This window comes from Xyrauchen texanus, chromosome 24 (genome assembly GCF_025860055.1).
Source record: "Xyrauchen texanus isolate HMW12.3.18 chromosome 24, RBS_HiC_50CHRs, whole genome shotgun sequence".
In the NCBI taxonomy this organism is placed as follows: Eukaryota; Metazoa; Chordata; class Actinopteri; order Cypriniformes; family Catostomidae; genus Xyrauchen; species Xyrauchen texanus.
In genome coordinates, this window is record NC_068299.1 from 9,013,763 (window position 1) to 9,041,504 (window position 27,742).

The following is a 27,742-nucleotide window of genomic DNA, read 5'->3' on the forward strand; positions in this document are numbered from 1 at the left end:
GGGTGCCATGTCATCTGCAGGTGTTGGTCCACTGTGTTTTCTCAAGTCGAGAGTCAATGCAGCCATCTAACAGGAGATTTTAGAGCACTTCATGCTTCCATCTGCTGATAAGCTTTATGGAGTTCCTGTTCCTGATTTCCATTTTCAGCAGGACTTGGCACCTGCCCACAGTGCCAAAACTACTAGTAACTGGTTTGCTGACCATGGTATTACTGTGCTTGATTGGCCAGCCAACTTACCTGACCTGAACCCCATAGAGAACCTGTGTCAAGAAGAAAATGATAGACACCAGACCCAACAATACAGACGAGCTGAAGGTCACTATCAAAGCAACCTGGGCTTCCATAACACCTCAGCAGTGCCACAGGCTGATTGCCTCCATGCCACACTGCATTGAAGGTACTTTTCAGAAGATCGACATTTCTATATTATAAATTCTTTATTCTAATATTTTGAGAGACTGGATTTTTGATTTCCATGAGATGTGAGCTGTAATCATCAAGATTATAACAAAAAAAAAGGCTTGAAATATTTCACTTTATGTGTAATGAATCTAGAATATATGAAAGTTCCACTTCTTGAATTACTTTTCCACGATATTCAAATTTTTTGAGACGTACCTGTATATACAGTATATCACAAAATCCAATGCATTTAAATGTTTCTCTATATGCCACACATAAAGATGGCTTACTGCGTATTCAATATAATTACAATTAGTCACACATCTTTGCCAAATTTCTACTCAAGAAGAAGGCACGATCAGCACAAATGCACTAATGTGTTCCATGTTTAACATCCGTATGTTCTTGATTCGCAAATGGATTCTGAAATCAACACTGTAATGCAGAAGCCTTTTTGCAGCTTTTAACAAGTTTCTTCATCTCAATATCACCTCATGAAGCTTTAACAAACAGAGACTCGAGTGGTCCAAGACTTTGCCTTGTGTTTGAAGGGCTGACAGCACCCTTTATAAAATCATTGGTATTGAAACTGTCCAATAAAATTGGGCATTAAGAAATTACCGGGTCCTTAGTTCAAGCATGCAATCTCTGTGGAATTCTGAAAGCCTTAAAGCATCCTAAGTGAACTTTGAGAAAGTATATGCAATTTAAAGGGAAAACAAGTTTCCAATCCTATTGACAATTTGTATTTATTTATTTAATCTTGTTTTAAACATAAATCAACCTATATTGGGCAGCATTACTCTGAAATTCTTATGCAATTTTGCTTCTCAAGTAAATGTTACTGAGAAGTTACTGGAAAGCAAGAAAAATTACTGATTAATATGTTTTTGGATTTTTTTTTTCATTCTATTTTTGTTTTATTCATTTTTGGATTTTTTTTATGTGCCTCAATAATGTTCTTGGTTTCTTGATTTAATTGCAACAGATTGTTTATTCATCTGTTACCAGCAGCTATGAGCTGCAACATCATTCCGTTTAACCTTTAGACTACAAGATCAATCACTGGTTTACTTTGCCTTGTCAGTGGCTGATGTTAAAATGTTTATAGCACCTCTCTCCAGCATCATTATGATGTCCATGTTCTGGCTGCGCGTTTTATCCTACAACACACTTTGCTGAGGTTGTCATGTCTGAACTGGCTCTGTGAAGATGTATTCTTGTTTGGAAAACACAGACACACAAATATGCTCTGCAAACATGAGGTTTACGGTTTAAAAGTGGCACTCAGCATGTAAAATAATATAAATGGGTATTTGACATGAAATACAGTAATTTTGGTAGGTTGATGTGGCCTGCAGTTGACAGGCTATACTTAATCTAAAACTATTTTAAATTGCATTTTGATCAATCTTTTATAAACATTATGCAGTCTTATTTAATTAATTATTTCCATGACATGTTATAGACTACGAATAGAATATTTGCACTTTTAAAAATTAATTAGTAACATTGTAGGACCATTTCAAATAAAGCACATAAGGTGGAAATGTAATTTTAAGTGGAGAACAGCCAATATGATCATTAAGGAAGGTCGGCATTTTGCTTCCAAGAGTTCCTGTACCCTAGGAATGGCCACATCATGCTGACTCACTGACAAGTGGCATCTCCTATCAGACATGTTTGCATCTGCTCCAGTGTGTTTACCTTTCCCTGTGTGAGACCGACATTCGGATACCATGTTGAAACCAGGAAGTAATCACGTTTGCATAATCAGCGACAAGCATGATTCGGGGGCTGCATTTTCCCTTCTAACAAAAAATGTTTACTCAATTTATGATTAGGTTTGAGGTTTAGGTTGGGGGGTACAGTTTATAAAATAAGCATTCCTCTTCACTGTATTACATCCTGTAAAGCTGAATAAAAACTTGCTTCACAACTCGCTTTTGGCGCCATTGCATGGACATTACACGTGTCCATATGCCCAAAAACACACCCCTTTGGCCACTGGGGGCACTGTTTCACATTTCTGTAAGCACAGACCGATTTAGCTAAAGAAAACTCAACCGACTGATTCCAATTTCACTGTGAGATCAGTCTGGAACAGCACCTAAAATTTATGTTTTCCCTTATAAATTTTACAACTAAAATCTTTGTTACCATGATAAAAAAACATCATATACCCAAACACCTCTATACATTAAAGCTAAATCGTGCAAATGTTCAATTGATTTTTTTTTAACTGGGCAAAAACACTAAACAAGCATTTCTGTCTACATTTTTATGAAGAACATTCTTCATCACAAGAACATTTTACTCAACTACTTGACACTTTGAGACAATCCTGTCTGTATTATGGAATGCTACATAAAATAAGTTAACATTAAAAATATACCAAAGTGCCCTTCAATGGAATTGTCTCGTTAATGCCAGTTGGCATTACGTACAATTCAAAACATTATAGACACTAGAATGTACTGCATCTGCCGACAGACAGCAAGGTCATCCTTATCCAGTCATTTTGTATCTGTTGAGCTTGGCAATTCATGCAGATTGCATTTTCATGGGTCAGTATCCTATACTTCTAAACAAAGAGAACTGAGCAAATGTGCTCACCACTGGAAGCAATTGCATTTCTGCCATTTAACACTCATTCTATTGAAATGACTGTAAGGGAAAGTGGTGTTGCGGTATGAGGTGGACTCTTTTGAGTGACATGGGAGGATTATATGTAAACACAAGGGTCATGCATTTGAAATATTTTCAAAGCATTACTTAATACACTGCAGTGAAATAGGGGTCACAGGTATAGTATAGCTACACTTAGATTTCAACGATAGGCAGAAAGATGTTCATTGTTATTATTGTTAACGAATACTATAATTACATATTTTTTTTATTTAGTTCACAAAAAAATTAAATATGACATAATAAGAAACACTGAATAATTCCAATTTGAACTCAAATAAATACAATTTCTGAAGAACAATTAATGATTAATTGATTTCTGTTTCTGTTTTTTGTTTTTGATACACAATACAGGCATTATAAAATTTGAAACCTTTACAACCCACCTTCGTGAAACATGAAAATGCCACTACACAGCAATAATACTAGACTACATGAGAAATGTAATGTTGCTAACCACATATAAATAATATCAGTAAACAGTTAAATATCAATTGACTTAGGCAGCCCAAAAACACTAGTCATAAAACATAACATTCATAAAATTAAAACTAATGAAAACAAAACTAAAATAAAAAGGATACATTTAAAATAAAACTAAAATAAAAACTAAATGTAAAATTCGAAATGATAATACCTCTGGAAAGATTCATGCGTGCTGCAATAGTTACAACTACACTCAAATACGGTCTCCCCTTTTACAAGCAGAAAAAAGATAAGGCTGTTTGCATAAGAATTTAGCACATTAAGGGGAAAGGGCTTGGTTTTAATTAACATTATCGACTGGTGGTGTGTGTGCCCTCCCTCTCTATGCACCATTTATCCTCAATTACTGACACCACACAGAGTTGAGTCTGTGAGACTGCTATTCAGTGAGTGGGAGGTATGAAGCTTTCTCAGGACTGTCTGAAGGTCTTACCCAGGTTTCCCGTCATCAGGTAGGCGTTGTGGAAGTCCTTCATTCCCAGGCCGACAATGTGGATGAACTCTTCAATGACCTGCATGAGCTCCACTGACCCTGGATAAATCTGGGAGGGGAAAAAAAGAATATCAAGCACAAATGCATTCTGACATTAAAATGATTAATAAATCAAATTTAATCATATGAAAGGAATTGTTGCTACGAGACGGACCGACAGATAGATAGATTTGTACTGTATCATACATGCTGGCTTTGTCAAACAAATAAAATTAAATTAAATTGACATCAAATGCAGTTATAAAGGCAGTTAAATGTAAACAAAACACAACGTTATCAGAGCAAAACACCACCAAAACAGTCAGCCTAGTAAAAACACACTCAGACCAACCATTTTGAAAATACATTGCAAAAGTCTTTTTAAAGGGCATCTCATTTTTTAGAGCTGTGCAGCCTGTCTATTCAGTCTTTCACAAAGACAAACTCATGCTGCAGAGTGATTGTGCAGAGATCAGAGCCTCTCTAGAGGACCAGCCATCAGTGTCAGAACAAATGTGGAGGAGGAATTCAGGCCTATGGCTCTAGTGCTGGGTCACCCCCCTCCCGACTCTACTGCCTCAGCCTGTCAAAGTACCTGTTCCCTTCCAATCAATAGCATCACGGTCTGCTGATCCAATCCTTGACCTTCAGGTGACTGAACTCAGCTATTTACATCTGCCTTCACTCTGAAAGTCCTCAAAGATCTTTAGAAGGAGCAGACAGGAAAGGAAAAAGAATCGTACGGCTTTAATCAAGAGCAAGCGATTTCCAGGCTGATTTCTGGCAATTCAAGAATTCAATATTTAACTATGAAATATTTAAAGTCAACTTGAACACCATTTGCAATAGTGAAACAGGGTTTTCAACAAGAAAAAAATGAAGGGTGGGACTTCATTTTATGAAGTCGGAAATTTACCGGATTGTGAAAAATTTGGTATTACAAACAAGGTGGTTGAAGGGGAGTGGTGGAAGATGAAACACTAATAGCAAAATCGTCAGGATCCGTACGACTTTTCTAATTTGGCTAATTCGTATGATATTGTGCGACTTCACTTGTTTGAAATCCTACAACTTTCGCTACAGCCAATGACGTCGCTGGACATCGTTTCCATTAATACAATTTCTTGCTTCTGTTACACACAACAGTTTCCTATCATGTTTAAACACTCTAGTTATCGGTTAAGTTTAGATAAGGGGTTTGGATTAGGGCATAATATTAATAAGCATGTCCTTAACACCTCATGCGCGAAACTCACGCTTCCGCATTAGAAATCTGGGAATTTTAAGTCAAGTCAAGTCAAGTGGTTTTTATTGTCGTTTCAACCATATACAGTTAGTACAGTACACAGCAAAACGAGACAACGTTCCTCCAGGACCATGGTGCTACATAAAAATAACAAAGGACCAACACAGGACCACATGAGACAACACAACGAAATAAAATACCTGTATAAAATACCTATATATACCTATATAAAGTGCACGTGCAAACATGTGCAAAGTACGGGACAGTACAACAAATTACTGACAATGACTACCAGGACAATAGACACAGTGATGAAGTCGTACGAGTTTATGCAAACAAAATCATGCAAGATCATTATATGAAACAGACAACTTGTATATTATGTATGAATTTTCATGAATCGGAATGTTTTTTTCCTGTATGGTGGAGTTATCAAATCATAACAAACATACAGTTAATTAACAGTAAAGCTCAATTTTAATTACAGATCTGCTTCTCAGCCAAAACCCGGCAGTTTCAAATCAGTATTAATGCATCATATCTAACAATAATTCAGTGTGAAGACTTGGGAACAACTGAAAAATATACTTTTTACCTCTGTCATTTTCCTTGTATCTGGATTAGCCACGCATGGATATGTAGTAATTATACGCAGTTGTTAAAAAGGTCAACATTTACAGAATGCAACATCCACAATGGCCAATTAAGAAATGTGTGATGCAGCAATTTCCTTCAGGATCAAAGCACATTCAGCACAGTTTCATTTTTACGGGCAACATTAAGTGGTCTAGTTCCAAAAATGTACTGTGATAAACCCTTTGGCCTTCGGTTTCATGAAAAAAATCTGAATGAAATTAACCTGTTATTAACAGCATTTAAAAATAAGTTATTCACTCCAGAACAATTTAAAATCACTTTGTTCCCGTTTTCAGTTACATTCTGCAAAAAATAAATAAATAAATAAATAAATAAATAGTTTTTGGTTTTCATTTATGTTCCTTGAACCAGTTTTTAGTTCCTGTTCAAAACATCACCCATAAAAGAAAGTCGTTTCAGAGGCGAAACAAGTTATTACATTTTGATCAAATATTATGGAGACAAACATTTTGAATAAGTGAGAACAGAAAGGAACCGCTTTACAAGCAGGTCAATTACATACAGTAACTCACATGCTTGCTATTTCTGAATGAGATTGATGACTTTATTAACAATGTATATTTCATATATAATATTACAATTACAAATGACTTCTGCACAGTGTTGCAGGGTTGTCTCTATCACAACTGCAACCTCTCGGATATTCCTCCATTTTAAAAGTGTAAAAATAAAACCAGAAAGCCCATAACCCAGTTTGTTTATGAATTACAAGCCGGGTTTTGTTAAGGAAAGGCCAATAACTCCTTGCCAACGCTGGGTTTGCTATTTTAATTTTAAGCGGTGGAAGTAGATTGAAGCAGACAGGTTGCTGGAGGGGAGTGGTTAAAAATTATTTTAAAAAATAGGCAGAGCAAGTTATTACATCAACAAAGAATTACAGAAACAAATTATTTTTTCTTAAGAATACCATGCACCAATGAAACATTCACAGTGAGTCCAGCAAGGTGCATTGAGAATGTTAATGGGACGATATTGATTTTATGTTGACATCAAAAAACAGCATCAATATCTTTTGTGATCAACCTTTTAAAGAACATATCAATAGCATTTTTCATCACTAATTCCAGGAAGAGGGGTCTTAACCCTTTTACCCAGCAGCTTTACTGTACAAAATAGCAGGCCATATGACACTGTACAGCCTATGGTCTTTCATATCATTAGCATCATCCCGAACCCCCTCTCCCTGTGACAACAAACAGTGCAAAAACACATTGCAGCCAATCTGCAAAAGAAAAAAAAAACTAAGAAGAAGAAGCACTGAAGAAAAATAGCACTGAGTGACATTTCATAATTAGCACCCTTAGTAAGGTTCAGAAACAAGGCAATGGAGTCACATAACTAATAATCCCCCTGGCAGGTGTCGGGCTCCGTGTTCGCACAGCGGCCGGTCTTGGGCCAAGCCAATCAGACAGACTGGAGACGGAGAAGGAGATACTGAGGGCACGCAGGCAGATTGGCCCATCCCCACTCGGTCAGACTGGCGGGGGTCAACAGAGAGCATCCCTCTCCATGGCAACAATGCTGGGCTGTTGATGTGTGCAGAGAAGACAGGGGCACGGGAAATGGCTGGGGCTGACGGCCATTAGATGAACCAATACTGCTGCACAGTGTTGTGTCATGCAGATAATATAAAGTTTAGTTTCATACAGATTACAGTAACGACACAGTTTATTATATACAATATATGTTGTTACAAACAATATCTGTTACACTTCTGCTTTTAGGATTTTAAGTCAGAATGTATCTGTATTTGTATCTGTATCTGTTCATATAACAGAATTATCTGTATCTGTCTCTGTATTGGGGCAGAACCGGGTGTGGACACGGCTTAAAACGGAAGTGCCCATTTTTAAGTGTTACTCTTACACTTATAGTTTCTATTAATAAAATATGCCTTGTATATGCCTTTAGCCTAATAATAATAATATTAATTATTATTATTCAATTATTATTTAAAAAAACATTATTTTATATTTTTTTTCTTACCAGATGAAGCTGAATTTGTAGGCTATATTAACTGTGGAATATCTTGTGGTTTCTCCTGGTTTTTCATTTCAGATATAAATATCTGCATGTAAAAGAATTTTCATTTGTATGTGCACGTATAACAACATTATTCTGGAGTCAGGAGGTGTCAAGCAAAATGTGAAATGTCAAGCACACATTTTGAAGTGAATAATAAATACAAATTCAAACATTAAAATCAATATAGCCTACAAACAGGATAAAGTCCCGTAAGTCTATCAGGAATTTTAATGATAGGACACCATTATTTAGATAAATAATAATAATAATAATAATAATATAATAATAATAATGTTACATTTATATAGTGCCTTACCACAGTTCAAGAATACTTCAAATTTTCAAATTTAGCACAGTTTAAAGAAGAAGAAGAAAAAAAGATTGAGCATGTCTCTCAGTTTTACATAGGGAGGAATATTCCTAATAGACAGTGGCAGGCCATGCATTTTAAGTCTAGACCTTCAGTGTGATACATGCCTTTAAGAAAAAGATACACTATACATTTGGGCATCATACATTATGTCGCACCTAACTAGTAATACCAATTGACATTTTAAATACACATCCACACACAAAAGCCAGAACTTGAAATGACACTAAATGCTCAAGCAAGCCTAATTTTAACTGGAAAGTGACTGTTTTGTGAAATAAACATCTCCAAAACAGACAATAAAAAAATCATAATTTTTCAAATGAATCTACCAAGGAGGTCTATAATACCTGGAAAATTATATCTAATAATATTTGCGATTTCAAATTTGCTTGCAATAAATTTTGTTTCATCAGAGTACACAGTTATGCTGCTACTTGATATCTACGACCAAAAATGCATTCCATTATCCCATATTCGGAAGATGACATTTAAGGAAACAAAACTGCAATGCTCCTGTTAGCTTAGCAGGGGTTTGACTCTTTTTATAGATGTCTCCTAGCAACCCAACTGATAAACAATACTGCAGCGCTAGCATTTGCGCTTCAGGTGTACGATTATCAAAAGAGATTATAATATATTTAAATGTATACACCTGTTTCTAGCTTTATTATCATGTAATGTGGAAACAAACTCATTTATTGATATTACTTAATAAAGTAAATGTGTATCACTTATTTTGTATATCTCCCTGAGTGTAGTAAACATGTTTGTGTGACATCATGCCCCTGCATCTCGGCCAAATTGGAGTTGAGAATTTCTGCACGAGCCTACATGTTAGTTAATTCTGACTTAAAGATGCATTCCATTGCACTTTTCCTAGTAGGAGGTTGTAAAATCTGACTTTCCGAGTTGAATGGAACACAGCACTACTTTTCAAAACTTGATCCGACACTGAATTCTCAAGCAGCCTAATTTACACTTAGAAAACTCCTGCTGTTGCTATAACAAAGCAAAAACCAATGAAATTCAGCCCTCCTTTCCTGTTTAATTAATCAAGCTCACGATCATGAAGTACATCTCCGGTTTGTAAATCCATAAGGATCTCTTTCTCAACGGCAATAACAGAGGTGATGACAGCCGACTCGTCAGCAAGATAACGCACTTTTCGCTCTTGAATTATGTACATCAATTTAAGCGTGATTGCATCACTCAAGGCCAGCTAGAAGGCCTGGACTAGGACATATACTAAAGATCACACCCACCAAGAACAAATAAATCAATCTGATTGTCTGATTAATCTGACAATCTGACTTTAGTTGCCCATTCATTTGCATTCATTCATATGTTGAGGGATTCTGAAGAAATTCTGAAATATTTGGCTTCGGGCACATCCCTAATCTTACTGCTATATATAAGCAGGCATGAGAATAGCCAGCCTGGTCTCAAAGAATCACGTTACGAGACCTACATTTTCTAGACCTACTGATTTTTATGTGGCTTGCTTTACGTATTGTGACAGTTTCATGGATACAAAATCAGTTCATAAACAATATATTTTCACCCTGTTCCTCACACAATACTATCTTATGATACACTTTTATATTATTGTATGACTTGTCAGCCAATACATATTAATGTTTGCATTACATAAACAACTACATGTACAAGCTTGTTCAAGTGTGATCAAATTGTCCAGTAGCTCAACTGACAAGAGATCTCGAGCATGGGAGTCGAAAGTGTCAGAAGCACCACAAAATGACATGCTTGCTTCAACAATTGTGTTTTTCATCTCATATTTTCTTTTCTAACACTATAGGTTAGGTTTAGGTTAAAGGTTTAGGATAGGGAGGTAAGTTATGCTGATTTAAAACTCGAAAGAGCATTAACCTTAAAAAACATATCTGTTTAAGAAAACTTATAACTCACTTTTAGCTCCACACTGCGGACATTTCACCTCTGAACTCGAAATGTGTAATGAACCACATATCATTTTGCAAAAATTTCACCAGTCACCATCAAACAATTTTCATGAGATCAGGCTTAGAATAACACATTTGTAACAATATATCATGGTGCTTCCACAATTTTGGATATTGTACCATGGAATCGACCATAGGAATGTGGCTTAAATTGGCCCCATCCCCTACATGTCAATGTAAAGAGGCGTTCCCTATGATTTTTGGATATCTACCATGGAAGTAATACCTCAGATTACACCAGGGATAATTTTAACCTGGGTTATCACTGACAAGAATGATAAAAAAAAGATTTTCAGGAAACAACAACAAAAAAAAACATTCTGCTTTGCCATGACAGAGTTAATAAAGTAATGAACATGGTGTTCTCCCTCATTTTTAGTTGAGAATTGGAGAGCTACAAACACTGTTTTCCACAGAGACGTTTCCTCCCTTCCCTCTCCCACCTAACAGCAGAGAACGGCATGAATCTGAGCTATGAACTCCACAGCAATCAAAGCCCAGCCTATGAATACCATGCAAGCAGACTATGTAGAAGAAGACAAGATAGGCAGATGAGATAATAACTTAATATCTTTAAAGTCAGGTCTTTTTAGGGTCAGTCATTTGCCGGAGCAGGTGAAACCTGCCTCAAATGTCCAATAATGATTTAAATACCTTGAAGATTCATCCGTGACAAAGCTGAGAAGGAGCATGAATTGAAAGCGCTTGCCCGTCTGCTCCGAGGACTGTTTTAGGCATGAAAAACACCTTCCGCGAACAAGTGACCGGCTACGTGATCTGATCTTCGAGCACACTTCAGGCTGAAAAACACATTACTTTCCTATAAAACCCTTGTGTCACTGTCTTACTGTAAACTCCATTCAAGGGCTAATTCAGTTGACACAAGGGACCTTTTTATTGCTCAAGGAAACATGTTTCACCACAGCTCTCAGGCTAACATATTAGATGAAGGAGCTCCAAAGCAGCTTAGGTTTGACTGACAGTAACATTACCACAGTCTGCTTAACAGACATTACCAGTGTAGACTTAAAGACCCTATGAAATCACTGACAAATGCAGTTTTCTTTTCATGTGTTGATGTTTTCCCTATTGAAACAGGAAGTTTGGGAGGGTCATAAGGTATGGAAGTGCCCCTTTTGTTTTCTTCCTATTTCATTTTTTACTTTTTTCTTTCATTTTACAAAGCAAGACAACATTACTGTCAAAGAAACATAGTCCTAAACCTATCCCAACCCCTACACCTAAAATGATTATGTATGAGCCCCTAACAATACTATAATTTCTAAACATAAAAACCTAAAATCTTAGTAATAGGAATGTTGTTTCAGGACCAGCAAAGAAGTTGATCTAGGAACATGTGCTACTTGGCAAAATCACATTCACTGAAGGCAGAAATAAGGACAAGGTGCATTCTCATTGTAGAGAGCATTTGATTGGAAAAAAGTTTGTGTAGTGCAAAATGATAAATTCTTTTGGCCCATTTTCCTAGATAAGAAAGACTGTAAAATTTGAATGCCATATATCTGCTAAAAGGGACTTGTGCAAACTATTAAGAGTACACTACCATATAGATGGCTTTAAAGCTAATAGACATGGACTTAAAGCCACAAAACTTAAATTTTGTTTCAAGGGGTTTGTAAAGACACTACATTTGGTCCAAAGCCACAAAAATGCAGTTGGAGTCAGATTTTGATTGGATTTCAAAAGAACAATTTAGTTTTCTGGGAATCCCTATCCCTGAAGCTGCTTTTATATGGTCTTACACAGAGTAAGCTAAGTCAATGCCATTAATCACTGACGGAGAGCTTGGACACTGGACATATGCTGCCATTGTTGCTGCCACCAAGTGGATACAATGGATATTGCAGCTGTCCTTCCCACAATCAGCACAGCAGGGAGGTCTGTATTTGGCAGAGAGAGCTTGATTTGACGCAGACCTGCCTGTGGAGACAGCCACCTCTTTGACCTGGCAATTACCTAAAGCATCTGCAGCGGTGAAAACAATCGATTTGCTGAGGGCTCGACACATAATATTCAGCTGCAGAGTGACACACAGCACCATATACTCTCTGCAATGTGACTTTAACAAAGCAATCTTTACCTGCAAGCTTCAAAAACACACAAATATTCACTGAGACCCACCTGTTGTGCATCCTCCCACTTCTCCCTGTTCTCCTCCTCCAAGAGATTGCTGATGATCTGAAAGAAATTCTGTGGGGAGTAAAAAAAAAAGAAATAATTGAATTAGTAAAACATTGCTGTAATAGGAATGGTCCATGATAAAGAAGGGAACTTATTTCATAAAATAATTATGAATAATAGAATAATTATAAATACTAATACAATTAGCAAAAGGTTTATGAGATGATGAGATGAGATATGATATATGATATGATTTGAGATATTTAAGCCAAAAATTTGAACTTTAAGCAAGAGGGAGATATGTCCCTATATCAGCATTGCTGTGATTCGGCAGCAGGCAATCCCAGCAGTGCTGATTTAGGGCCAAATAGCACGATTGTGAGTGTGATATTGCTTATATACAACAGTTCAATGAACAAGTACATTTTAAAAAATTTGGAAAAACTGAATACGGTCATAAAAAAAGCATTTGTGCACGGAACCACTTTCTTGTGCATGGAAGCGCCTTGAGTTTGTGCAATCAATCAGTCTGTTGTGTCTCTCAGCTGTGATAAACCTTAATGCTGAAGTTGTTAGTTTAAAGCTGTTAAAAGATATTTCCTAGCTTTAGTAGAGTAGTTGTAATAAAAGTGATCATGTAGTGCTGATGAACTGTACTCACATCACCAAATGGCTCATATTACACACATAAATTGTATTTTACCTCCACCTGCTGGCTTAAAAATATGTTATGTCACAAAATTAAATGTAAAGAGACAGATAGCTCTTAACACATCTGCACTGCTCTTACACTTTAGTTTAGAATGGCACGAACACAAGCAGAGTGATACACACAGTGAAGTGCGCGAGTGCTGAGGGTGTGAGACCCAATCAGATTTGAGGACCAGAACTAACTGTTGTATATAATATAATATAATATAATATAATATAATATAATATAATATAATATAATATAATATAATATAATTGTGGCAGGGCGGAGGGGGTCCGGGCCGTGATTCTGCACACCTGGCCCCTAATTAGGCTGATTAAGCCCAAGAGGGATAAAGGTGACTGGAGTTGGCAGAGCAACAGAGAGTTACAGGCAGCTGCCCTATAGCTGTGTGTGTTTGTCTTTTTGCTTAAGTCTATTATTAAAATATTATTTATGCTCCGTAGTAGAGTCCTCGCCACTACATCCAACCCCATAGAGCAGCTATGGCCATCAGCTGCCGAATGCAATGGGAGGAGGGGCTCCTAGCCGAATGCCTGGAGTGGTCGGGCCGCTGCCAGGGGTGGAGGAGACCCCTACCAGCCACTAATACATGGTGGGGTCCTGGCTGACCGCCTGAAGCGGGAGGACCCCTTCCAGGGGCGGGGAGACCCCTCTGTCCACGAAAACATGGCAGGTTGTTCCAGGGGCCAGAGGACTGCCTCTGATCCGCCTGGGTAGGCGTGGCTGTCATCCACTAGATGGGTGAAGGAGTGGCTGAGAACCAGGCTACGGCGAATCTGAGAATTTCTTTCTCTCTTTCTCTCCTCTCTTTCTCTTTCCCTCTGTTTTTAAATATTATTATTGTATTTTTGGTTGGTATTATCACTGTTACAGTGTGTAAGTACCACCTTTTTTTGTTATTATTATTATTAAATATTAATTATTATTATTAACTTCCCCTTGTCCCCTCCCAGATCAAGGAAGATGGGGATGACCTGCCGGCAGAAAAGAAGGAAAGGGGGTGCACGTCATGCCGGGGGCTCCTGAGAGAACGAGGGAGGAATGTGGCAGGGCGGATTAAGCCCGAGAGGGATAAAGGCGACCAGAGATGGCAGTGTGACAGAGAGAGAGTTACGGGCAGCTGCCCGCCATGTGTTTGTCTTTTTGTTTAAGTTTATTATTAAACTATTATTTATATTGTCAAGCCGGTTCTCACCTACTACTTTCCATTGAACTTTGTTAGACTATATAATATACAATTATAACTTATAATATATAATATAATATAATATAATATAATATAATATAATATAATATAATATAATATAATAATGTTCCATCATGTGTCACTAAAGTTATAACACATTAAAAGGGTTAACTTTTGTAATATTTACCATAATTGTTAATTCATGAGATCACACTACAACTAATACAAATATTTAGGTGTATTTAAAAGAATATCAATGATATGTGGGTGGTAGAATGATGATGGGTGTTAAAATCAAATCCCAAGACAGGTATTTCATGAGAGCTTGTAAATATCCTGTATATAGTTTGATGTAAATAATTTAAATATAAGAATAGTAAGAATATCTCCTGCCTTTTAAATGTCTACAGAAATACTATGAGTTATGCTGAGGATCACAGCAAGGGTTTATTGAGAGATGATGGGATACATTCCGGGCAGCATCTGCGGAAAAAACACACCTGGGATTTCCTGCTACTTTTAATTCAGGAATTGGCTGATCTTCCCTAAGCACTTAAATGTGGGGAAGAACAAAGCAAGGAGAACAGAGAGCGCCGATCATGAAGAGCTGCATACAGGGTCCAATATAACAAGTGTCAAGCAAAGGCTTTGGCGAGTAAATAAAGTGATTTACTAAGAATACCTTATTAGGAACTACAACATTACATATATTAAGTCAAAATGTAAGAAGGGTAGTCTCCCTTGCTGGTAAGTGTTCAATCAAACGAATTCAAACCATCTACTAAGTAAACAGTTTTTCGCAATGTGTGCGTCTCTTAAGCAATTTTACCTCAGAAGTTTTTCTAGAATGTTTCCTTCCCACCAGAATAACAGATATAAGGAATATTCCTCGCATTAAGCCACCAAAACATCAATGCAAGGGACAAAATCGCAGAAGGTCTTCACATACCTTTAAAAATGGTGCGATTGCACAGAGAGATGAGATCGATGGAGACAGGGACTGTTGCAAGGATAATGGTCATGAGAATGAAGTATATTTCTTAATTTAAAAAATATACAAAATGTGATGTTAAGGCAGGAAATAAATATTTCTGGCTGAAGCATTTTCTCAATTTTCTCGACATTGGCTGGTGTTGCTGAATGTTAATGTTGGACTCTGCTCATGGACTCATACTCTAAGACTGGAAAGAAAGCCGGGTTGACTGTGCTGAATAAAATATCCAGCTGGACGTGTGCCTGTCGTTTTTGTATGCTGCTCTGCCTCTGTGCCATATGAGGCAGGAAAGAGTCAGTGTCTTGGCTCCAGCATGCTTGTTTTTTCTACTTGAATGCTTATGCTCCCTCTGGTGGTAATGCGTTCACTTAAACACGGCATTAATACATTCCAAAACACACAAACCACCGCGGTACACAGGCGTGGGAAAGAGGGGCCGCTACAGTTCACATCAGGGCTTTGATAAAACTTCCCACACCAATCCAACACACAAACATACACATTAACACATTATGCTCTGTATTATATAAAAAATACCTATATTCCATATTCTAAATACCATATTTTCTCAAACGGTTTGTGATCTGGTGAATTGTGAAGGTTATGACAATGCTTTGAGATTGTGAATGAGATAGACTTAATGAATATATCGGCACAGAGTGTCCCAAAAACATAATTTATAGCACAATTATCTGTAGTCATAGAAAATCAAGTATTTACAACCTGCATTAACCAACATTCAGCACCTGAAATAAACAAAAGAAACCATAGTTATTCTATATTACCTGCACGTCATCAGATGAGGGTTCGTAGCTGGCCCTTTTGAAGGTGTCAGTGACGTTCCGAAGGATCTCCACAGAGGAGAGAAGGTCACCTGCATAGAAATTCCGTCTCTGCGTGAGGTCCAGGAGGACCTTCGTAACTTGGGACATGCCATCCCCTGCCAGATTCCTCTGACCTTTAGCAAGGTGCCCCTGGACCTGGAAATAGACACAGATAAAGAGACTGGGTTCTGTGTGTCCTTCAAAGCCTTTTATACTAAGAGACCATGTCATGTCAGGTACAGACATGCTGTGATAAAGAAAACTGTCAGTAGTATTTTAATGTCAAACACTTAAAGGTGAATTGTTTAACAACCACCCCTGGAGTCATGAGTTCAAATCCAGGATGTGCTGAGTAACTCCAGTCAGGTCTCATAAGCAACCAAATTGGCCTGGTTGCTAGGTCACGATTAGTGATTCTCGCTCTCAATGGGGCATATGGTAAGTTGTGCATAAATCGCAGAGAGTAGCACTAGCCTCCACGTGCGGAGTGTCCGTGGTGTAATGCCACCTGATAAGATGCGCGGATTGACTATCTCAGAAGCGGAGGCACCTGAGACTTGTCCTCCGCCACCCAGATTGAGGTGAGTAACCACGCCACCATGAAGACGGGAATTGGGGCATTCCAAATTGGGAGAAAAGGGGATATAAAAAAAGGTGAATTGTGCAGTTTCTACGCCACTAGTGGCACCCAAAAATGGCAAAAAACATTGTGTTCACTTTCCATATCGCTTTATTTCTTCCATGGAACACAAAAGGAGTTATTTGGCTGAATGTTAACCTCAGCCACCATTTACTTTCATTGCATCTTTTATTCCATACAATTAAAGTAAATGGTGACTGGGATTGGTGGAAATAGTTTGGGTGATCGAGATGACTGCAGGGGTAATTTATGGCACGTCACAAAGAGAAGCCGTGCACAGGAAGCTGACGTTGCACCTACCGATTGCTGCAAGTATCTGTATTCATTTGCAATGCATCGAGCATAGCTGGGCTGCTCCCAATAGGCCATTTCTTCCATGGAACACAAAAGGAGTTATTTGGATGAATGTTAACCTCAGCCACCATTTACTTTCATTGCATCTTTTATTCCATACAATTAAAGTAAATGGTGACTGGGGCTGTCATTGAGTCTAACATCTCCTTTTGTGATCCACAGAAGAAATAAATACATAAAGGTTTGGAAGATCATTTATGGTGAAAATATGATTTTTATTCTTGGGTGAACTATCCCTTTAAAATCTAAAAGATACACAACTTTTATATATGGAACATACCAGTGAACAAACAAACATAAATCACACTGGTATAATGTTATGCTCACTAACCCAAAGAAAAAGGCTGCAGATAGAACAGTGTTTTTGTGTGCGTGTGTGCTAAGGGGGAGGGGGAGAACTATCTCTTTAAGCAAGCCTCAAATAAGAAAACAAAGAGACTAAAAAAACATGCATTTGTGTTGAGCAGGTGTGCTCAGAGTAAAAGCTCTGGTCTGGATTTCCGGGACTTTATAGGAAATTAGAATCCTCCATTATTGTGAAGTCTCGAACACTGGAATACTAGCAGTTTAATTTGCCTCTTCGATGATAGCAGTTAATCTTGCAGAGACCTGCACGGTGGCCTGGGGTGCCTGGTAGGGGAGTGTGGGGTGGGGCAGAGGGATATTGGTGGAAATAGTTTGGGTGATCGAGATGACTGCAGGGGTAATTTATGGCACGTCACAAAGAGAAGCCGTGCACAGGAAGCTGACGTTGCACCTACCGATTGCTGCAAGTATCTGTATTCATTTGCAATGCATCGAGCATAGCTGGGCTGCTCCCAATAGGCCACCCCACGGTGATCCAGTGAGCAGCGTCGACTAGTGGTGCCTGCAAAGTAGAAGGAGCGAGAGAAAGAGAGTGAGACAGAGAGATTGAGGAATTTATACTTGTTCTTGTTGGTCTATTTCTCCTTTATCATTTCACCTGCCAGCCCACACATTTTTCAACGAGAGAATGCAGAGATGAAAGAACCAGCCATCATCATCGCAATTCTGCTGTTGCCAAATCACATGCGCTGTGCATGTGCCACTGCAGTACATGTGGGCAAAAAAAAAAAAAAAAAGAAGCTAATTATGCTCTTTAAAGCACTAGTTCTTAACTGGTGTATCGCAACCCAAAAATGTGTTGCAGGTCTGTTTTGGTAGGGGTCATGAAAATGTTATATTAAATGCAAATAATTAATGGCAACTAACCATTTACCTGTGCATGATTAGAATAGCAAAAAAAAAAGATAGAAAAGAAAAACAGCTTACTAACTTTTAAATGGAAAGAGAAAACTTTCATTATTTTTTGTTGTTGGTGTCAAAGGCCATGCGTCCAGTCAAATTAAACTGTATTATGGCGCAAATTCATATTTCACTTGGTAGAAGCTAGCTAAATTTGGTAAATGCCAACATGGACAGACTGCATGCCATACTTGAAAATATGCTATTTTGAAACTATAGCTTCCCAAGCTACAAGCTACTCATACCTTCAAGTAGTTAAACTACAGTCAAACTACTCATTGAAAAAAGCAGTTGGCTACACTACAACAACACTGAAGCTATTTAAGGAAGAAATTATATTAAGATATACAGCCATCAGTTGATATTATTTAATTCTGCAAGCAGTTCAGAATTCACAAGGTAATCATGTACCTTAACCAGTTAATTTACATGAACAGTCTGAAAGAACCAATTCACTTAAATGATTTGTTTTTCCAAGTGTTACATGACAGAGAGTAATGTTCCCATTTGAATACTTCCTGTGTCACTTTTTGTGACACACTACCGCTACTTGTTAGAAAATGTTCTCGTTACTGGAAAAGCAACACTATTGTGAAAATAGCTGAGCTACTGTTAGGCTACTTTTAGTTAACTTCTCCACAGCACTAGCAATGTCAAATTATTGATTGTTGATAGCGCATGTTATTTTATCGATACACTTTTGAGGCATTGATGTATTAACATTAACCAGAATTTCAATTAGAAGCCTAATTTGTGTGCTTTCCAATTCAGTGTCTGGCATAATATCTTTGGGAGCATTTACTGTACTTTACTGTACTGAAACTGGACACAAACTGGACGAGAAGCACAATGTCACGGGTAATACAAAGCATGGGTATCACACACAGGACGCATCGATGTGATGCAGGTGGCAGTCCAAATTTGTGAATCTAGTTTAAAGTTTTTAATCTCGTCACCATACACACAAAAGTAACTTTTGAAATATTTGACGGACTATCAGTCAGCAGTACGAAAAAAAGTGTTTCAGTGTTTTTAGATGAAAGCTTTGACCTAGCAAAGTTGCTGTTGATTTTATGTTCACGTATGCTTGCAATGTTGATACTGTTATATGCAATTAAAATGAACTTGATGTATCAGTGTTTTGAATTATAAACTTTGGCCATGTCATTGCTGTTAGAATTAATGTTTATTTAATTCATGTGATGTTTCATGCACTTTTTATAAATGTCATAAGGGGCTCTTTTTGTGAGGCTCTTTTTGTGAGTAGTAAAGAAAGGAAAACATTTTCTTTCTCTTTGTACTTTAATGTTAAAATGATTATCCTACTCAAATGCATGTGACATAAAATAAAATAGAATTAGGTTGAAAGTAATAAAAAATGTATTGGATTAGATTACCCCAAAATGTAATCTGTGAAATTATGTTACTGATTAAATTTATTGTCATGTCATTTGTTATCAGTAACGGATTACAATTCACAAGTAATCCACCCAGCACTACATACAGTATTCACAATATACTGTATCATCCAGTGAGTAAATTATCTATGATCTCTGATAATGATTTGGGTCGACTTTATTGGAAAACTATGTCAGTTGCGCTCCCTGGCAACCTCTGGAGTCATGGTGACGCCGGTGTGTGTACCTTCATAGAAAATAATTCTTTTGAATGTTAGAATGCACTATGTCGTCTGCCAGATGCATCCGTTGTGCGACCCCCTTTCACTTACCCAGCCACTCAGGTGTTACTAAAGTTGTGTTGAGAAATAAGTATTAAAAGACAAAGACTATTGTGCAAAGAGTAGCCCTATTCACATCTTAAAATTGCTGATATAAATTGATAATCATCTGGAAAATGTTCTGATTATCGATGCATGATCCAAGCCAGGCAGTGATTTGAAATAATTAAATTTTTTTGATTTGAAACATGTTAGATTTTCAGGGCATTTTTGTGTTTCATTAACAATTTTAGCACTCTTGTTGCCCAATATTAAATCTGAAGCAAAACCAACTGAGAACCACTTGCATGACTGCCTACAATGTCTGTCATGCAACAATTAGACTTTTTTGGTTTCTGTGTACAAAACCTTGCAACCTGTGATATCAACAAGACTGTAACCCACATGTGTAAAATGCAAAGAAACAAACGCAAACAGGATCACACATGTATATAAATCCAAACAAAATTCCTCGCCTCCAACCCATCAGAGTGCATCCAACACATTTCATCACATCTTGCACTCCTTGCCTTTAGATCAACCTCACCACACCCACCTGCAACCATCCACCACACGCACTCCTCTTACAGTCTCTGTTATCAGCTCTCAGACAAGCACAGTTCCACCGCCTGCTACCCAAACAACAGTGTAAAGCACACTCAGCCCACCTGAGATGCAGCTGCTGCCAGAGTGCCTGCCCCCAAGCTGAGGCATCCTTGCAACGACATCCAGCGCTGGATGAAAGCACCCATCCTTAGATCTCACCATTAAAACACATGGCAACACTGAGGGGCCAAACCAAATTTAATCTCATATACACTCACACACACACACACACACACACACACACACACAAAGATCACACAAATTTCATCCGATTGTAAACACTCAAATATAGGACAAGGCAAAAGAGAAAAGTTATTGTTCCCTATCTGTCACTCACTCGACGTTGTGTCTTGGGAGCCCCAAACACCTCTGATCTTTGAGAAAAGGCCAATGGGAATTGGCAAGTTGAATTGGCGTGCCACATCCCAGAGGGTATAAAAGGAGCTGCTAGCAACCACTCATTCAGATTTATTTCTTCGGAGCCGAGCGGTTTTCATTCATTGAATTCCACTGCCGCCATTCACCTCTGCATAAGATGTTGGATATACAGGGCTGTTTCTCCCCCTCATGCACGGATAAGTGCAGCTAAAAAGAGAGAGTATATTCTAAAAGAGTATTTTCCTTTAAAAGCAAAGTCAAGTTAAGTGGTTCGTGTTTACCATTGCCAGACACTTCTCAAATACAAGATTCATGCAACAACCAAGCTGCATAATGTTCTGCAGGAGAAGCTACGTGACCAAGTGGTACATGTTTATCTTGTTCGTGTAAAAGAGAGGCACTGACGGAGAGCTTTTTTTTAAAGATGCCTTTCCGTCTGGTTGAGAGCAGGATGAGCTCTTGATCGCAGCATCAGAGAGCTGGTTAATCCAGGGCTAATCTAAGACGTGGAGGACTTGACTGGGCTCCCACCTTCAGGTGTGGTTGCCCAGTCTGAGGCCGACGCGGAGCTGGCGGCCATGCTTGCCTGGGATGCCATGAGCATCGAGCTTGAGTGGAACCCTCCATCCTGCCCTGAACCGTTGTGGCTTGATGATTGGTTCCTGGGCTCAGAGCGCCGCTCACGGCTGCGCCCAGGAGCACAAGAACATTACGGAGTCATGGCAGGCACCTTTTACTGCCTGGACCTGACCTCTGAGCTTTTCCACTATCAACACCCTTGACGGTGGGATGGCCAGGGTGTACACAGCGATTTCCCAGGTGGACAAGGTGGTTGCGGTGCACCTGTGGAAGCATCTGCTTCACCTCGGTGAGGGGCGAGAACAGCACTGCCCTGCGTTTGGTGATTGCGATCCTTCTGCAGAAGGATCCAATAGAGCCTATCCTTTAAGCCGAGATGAAAAAGGGGTTCTACATCCCCTACTTCATCGTGCCAAAGAAAGGCGGTGGGTTGCAGCCAATCTTGGGGTCTGAAGTCTTCAGGCGGAGAACGCCGGTCCCACTGAAACCATTTCAGAGGCTCCTGGGGCATATGGTGTCCTCAGCGGTGGTAAAGCCAAGGATTTTATAATCTCGGGGTTGAGATGGTTTCGTTGCATGTGTTTTCAGGTACGAACAGGCAAGTGTGCAGGGCAGCTGGCCAGGTGTACCGTTTGTGTACAGCGCCTTTCCCCTCCCAGAGGGGAAGATGTATGCTTTTTTCCCCCATGCGAGTTCATGAGTCGGTGAACCCTGGATGTCTTTCCTCCTCAGCCCTGTGGCAGGCGAATTCTGCAGTGAAATTTGATGTTGACTCAGTATGTGCGCTAGTTTCCAGTACTGGGTTAGGTGCTCCACATGTGCTGGTTGCCTGTATTTTCCATGGTAAAGTTTCACTTTTGGTAAATCCGCTTCTTCCTTGGGCAGAACTCCCTCTGCCTCCGGTCACCATGTTTGCAAAGCTCCTCCTGGTCCGGGTAGGACCTACTGCAGGATTTCTTCCACCTGTAATACTGCAGGTCGGTAAGTCCATGTGACGTATTCTCCACATGTTACCTCCCCTTCGGGCATGGTGTGGTCTGTGAGGTGTTTGGGGCCCCCAAGTGCGACCCCTAGTGTCACTACATCGACACAACTTCTTGTTCCCTCCATCAGGGAACTGAGGTTATGACAGTAACCAAGAGGTTTCCTCCTGCCAAATGCAGCATGATTTTAAATGGGTCATTTCATACTTTTTTAACTCATAATTATAACAATATTTTTTTCACCAAAAGCACTCATAAATTATTTATATTTATTTAGTTTTCATGTCTATATTACTCTTTTTCTCTGACCCAATAATGTATTTTTTTATTTTTTTGCTGCCATGTCTTTAAGAAACACCCTATTAACGAGTTGCACTGTGAACTGTGAACTGATCTAAAATCTTCCACTATACAGTATGTCAACAGCCTCTTTCAAAGCCTACATAGCATTGTGACATGATCGCAAAACAATCCATGTTGAAATTTTCCATTGAAATTGTTAAAATAAACTTCAGCCTCTTGTTTCTTCATAAGGATACTTGGACCAGTAGGTGTTACAGCACCAGGAACAGCACAAGATTTAGCTAACGTATAATTTCAATTAAACTATTAGCAATTGTTTGTTCTAGCATTTTAAAAAAATACCTTATATAGCATATCTGATACCAAGTTTATGAAGACCGAGCTGGCATCACTGACGTGTAAATGTGGGCTGTCTTTCATGCAGCTTAGTTTCAGTATTTGTATTTATTTATTATATATTTGAGGTTTAAAAGTAGTAGTTTTCATAACACAGTGAATTCCAAAGTTCAAGGAAAGTTAAATTAATTATGATATATGACCCCTTTTTAATGTCTTTGTTGCCAAAACGGATTCCAATCAATCATTCCCCAAAAGTTTAAACTATTTTCAGCTGTGATTGTTGTTGCATTTATTCATTTTGCTTGTTGTTGCATTAATTCCAACCTCATAATGAAAGATTGTCCAACACTGCCATTGTACTAGATCCCACTCCAATGCTTTAAAACTTGGGTTAGATGGAAATTAGAAAATGTAAATCTACTAAAGTTTTACATACTGCCTTTTTTTTATTTTATTATGTAATTAAATATAATTTCTGTCTACAAATGAGCATGAGGAACACTGTCCAGAAGCTTTGTTGGTTTTGGTTTAGATCTGTATTTGTATCTGTTTGTTCCCAGATAGCAGTGGTATTCGGCTGAACTTGGTGGTAAAGCAGCTCATGATCCCTGGTCAGGGGCGGTTCAAATAGACGGAACACAACGGAAAGGAACAGAATGCGAGGATTTCGAGATACACATTTCCAACTTGAAATCCTTTACTGACAAACCCATTGCTTAATCTGACAAATGCTGATAAGAGTGCAAGACGCAGCGGCCAAAGACCTCCACCTACTGAAAAGAGCTGTTCACACCGAACGCTTTTGCAACCATTTAGTTTACCATTTGTTTGTCTCTGTAAACACACTACGATGAATGTCTTTATTTTGCTTTGTTTTTGTTTATTCAGCATCTGATGCTTTTTTAGATGTCGTGTCAAGTTAAAAATAACTTCAAAATGCGTCTCGAGACACCTGGTTTCTGTTAATCTGTATTTTGTTTTTGGATTTTGCGCTTCATCTAGCCTTTAGCGCAAGAATTTAACCGGTCTGAAGTCATCGCCTAGCATGCTTGGCACACATCCAAAATTCGAATGCACAGTTTTAGCATTCAAATATGAGTATTTGCAAAATTAAAATTTGTATTTGACAGCCCTACAATGATGTGTTTGTGTGCTTATCCTGATGTCTCAACCGAGAAAAATGTGAGATTACGTCCGTAACATACAAACGCAATTTCAACACACAAGAGACCATGTGATCTCAGCTCTCTTGTGAATGTGTATAACTGCTGCTGCACCAAAAGTGATCGTGTCTCTTTAGAAGACATTAATTTAACCACTGGAGTTGTATGGATGAGGTTTATGCTGACTATCTGTGATATTTGGAGCTTCAAATGTCGGATCACCATCCACTTGCATTTTAACTCTTTCCCCGCCAGCGTTTTTAAAAAAAAGTTGCCAGCCACCGCCAGGGTTTTTGACGATTTTCGCTAAATTTAATGGCCCGCAGAATATTTACTTCCATGAATATATGAAGATGCTATATATCACAATAAAGATCTGAGCCTCTGCTTTTAGGCAAAAAAAACGATTTTATTTTATCTTCATTTGTTCTTTTTTTATTGCGACTTGAACAGAGGTCGGTTTTGTCAAAAAACAACATTTCAGACAAAAAGCTGATAAAAAGGCATGTTTATGTCTGATATTTTGAGCTTCTCAATACTCCACTTCTTCATGTTTGAGACGATCGCAGTCTGTTTCTTTGATCAAAGAGTTGCGTACTCTTTCAAAACATGCGGAGGGGTCTTCCTTACCGTATAACACCTAAAACACGGAAACACGGAAATTTCCGTGTTTGGCGGGGAAGCGTTTTTTCATAAAACACGGAAAATTCTGTGTTTGGCGGGGAAAGAGTTAAGGACCTATTGAGCTGAGATATGCTTCTATTTTTCTCCAAAATATTCTGCCGCAGAAAGAAAGTCATACACATATGGGATGGCATGAGGGTGAGTAAATGATGAGGGAATTTTTATTTTTGGGTGAACTATCCCATTAATGTTTGGAACTGAAAGCTTCGGTCACCATTCACTTTAATTGCATCTTATTTCCAACTCAATGAAAGTGAATGGTCACTGAGACTGTCAGTCCTAACATTCTGTTTAACATCTCCTTTTGAGTAACAAAGAAGAAATAAAATCATACAGGTTTGTAATGAAATGAGGGTGAATAAACAAGGACAGAATATTTATATTTAGGTAAACTAACCCTTATGTAGCGTGGATACCACAATCCCTCTCACACACACACAAACTCACATTTTGTAATCAGCTTCTGCTCAGCTACACCAAGCTGCTCACTGTTATCTCCAGAGTCTATGGCACCTCTGCCCACATCTTTTATTCTCAGCAAACATCTTTTATTCTCTTTCAAGGACACTATAGTAGCATGCCAGAGAATCCTCACAACAGGAGTATGGTTGCACAGCCCTGAGATACCAGGAGGTTAGAAGAGCACAACTGAGAACAATAAAGCACCTTCTGCCATTCTCAGACCACAATCAGTAGGGCTCACACCAGCAAAAACAACAGGTCCAAGGAAAGAGAGAGAGAGAAAAAGACCTGGAGCCACTATTTCTTGCTGCATGAACGCACTCTCGTTTTATGTTTTCCCCAATATTTCATCTGCGCCGCAGAAAGCTGCCTCGCAAAGCTGTTGACAGTGCTATAGGGTTCAATGGTATGCAAATTACAAGAATCTCTAGGTACACACAGCATAAACCATTTAAAAGCATTCAGTGCAGATGAACACACTCGTCAGAAACATTTGTCATCATAGCCTTTTGAATTTATGAATAATTTTAACACCACTGAAATAAACGCAGAGAAAAGCAGAACAAAAAAACAAAACAAAAGTCATGTTCTTTTTATTTCTTTGAAAGTGAATGTGATGGCATTCTATTCTTTCTGTGTGTCATTGTGTGTGTGCTTTGGTGCAGTGTCTGATCGCCTGTGTGGTTTAGTTGCTTATCGTCGTAGCGTTTCTTACCTGTGGCGTTGGGTGGACACCTGTTGAAGGCCAGTTCCCCAGAGGGAGTTCTTCTCCACAGCATGGACACGGCGTAGTCTTCTGGGCAGATTTCATAAGGAGCTGCGGTTCAGGTACAAAAACACATACACTTAAGAATCACATTACTATGTCTACATTTTAGCAAAATGATGTTTATGACTCGTCGTATGTATTTCAGCGTTTTCCTGGTGAAATGAACACTATCGGTGGAACAGCAAGGACTTTTCCCGGTCTCTCACTTTCAGATGCATTTGAATGGGAGTGACTTGAACGCAAAGTGTAGTGTGACCGCCCCTTAAGGCAATACATTTTAATATTTGCATTAAATAACCAACTACATTTACTAGCTTGTTCCACTGTGATCAAATTGCATGGCAGCTCAACTGATAGAGCATTGCCCTTGCGATGTACAGGATTGGGGTATGAGTCCTGAGGAGCATGCATGTCGACATGTGAGCCCAAAGTGTCATAGAAGTAGTGGAAAATTAAGTGGTTTCTTCAGGAATTGTGTTTTTCATATCACAATTCCACCAGTAGGTGGTTATAAAGTTCACATCCAAACTCTGATAATATAGTGGAACATCAAATGATGTCCCTGACGATCAGAGCTGTATAGCTGTCTAGTGAAGATTTGTGTTATACTATCTATAGGTCAGGGTTTATTTTCAATTATTATTATCATGTTGATATTTACAATTGTATTTATGATTTAATAGAAGCCAGATCTGTATTGGTATTTTTCCACTTTTCGTCGTAGAGTGATTTTACTGTAATTCACTGCAAAAGGTGGTGGTGAAAGAAGTTAGAGGGGAAATTTTTGGGGGATTTGGTATATTATTATTATTATTATTATTTTACATTTAGTTATTTTAAATATATTTTCGTTTCGTTTGAAGTGTAATATATTTTTGGTTTACTTTTTCGTGTTTCAATAAATGCATAAACATTTTCATAATCAAAAAAGAACAGTGAAGTGCATTCCAATTCAATCACTATTAATTATATCCATGATTTGTGTGTCAGTAGATGAAAATTATAAATAATACTTCCATTCCTTGTAATTTAACAGAGCATACATCCAAATCATATAAATATAAAAGGAGCATGTCTATATTTTTTATTCTTCTAAATAATTGTACACAGTCCTTTTACACTGCTGACTTCTTATGAATGTGCTGTCATTGTTTAAATTGCGGTTGCTTGAGGGAATGGACTCTATAATTGGCCACAGATGGTTCAATAACCGGAGAAGAACCTCAAAATGAAATTGCAATTTAACCATCCCATCAGTGCATTGTGTGCATGATCTCGCCAAACCCACTTGTGTCTAGACTTAGCACA

The 27,742-nt window shown here is 38.3% G+C and overlaps 1 protein-coding gene across 5 annotated transcripts in view; it reads right to left on the minus strand.

The window, feature by feature from the left end:
* adgrb3 (adhesion G protein-coupled receptor B3) overlaps positions 1-27,742 on the minus strand; it is a 222,609-nt gene that overhangs the window by 67,377 nt on the left and 127,490 nt on the right. For all 5 annotated transcript variants that reach the window (XM_052089881.1, XM_052089878.1, XM_052089877.1 and 2 more), the window contains 5 exons: positions 26,381-26,482; positions 17,947-18,053; positions 16,153-16,347; positions 12,473-12,541; positions 4,012-4,120 (listed from right to left, as the gene is read on the minus strand). In XM_052089881.1, the coding sequence (XP_051945841.1) occupies positions 4,012-4,120; positions 12,473-12,541; positions 16,153-16,347; positions 17,947-18,053; positions 26,381-26,482 (582 nt within the window). The remainder of the gene's footprint in view (positions 1-4,011; positions 4,121-12,472; positions 12,542-16,152; positions 16,348-17,946; positions 18,054-26,380; positions 26,483-27,742) is intronic.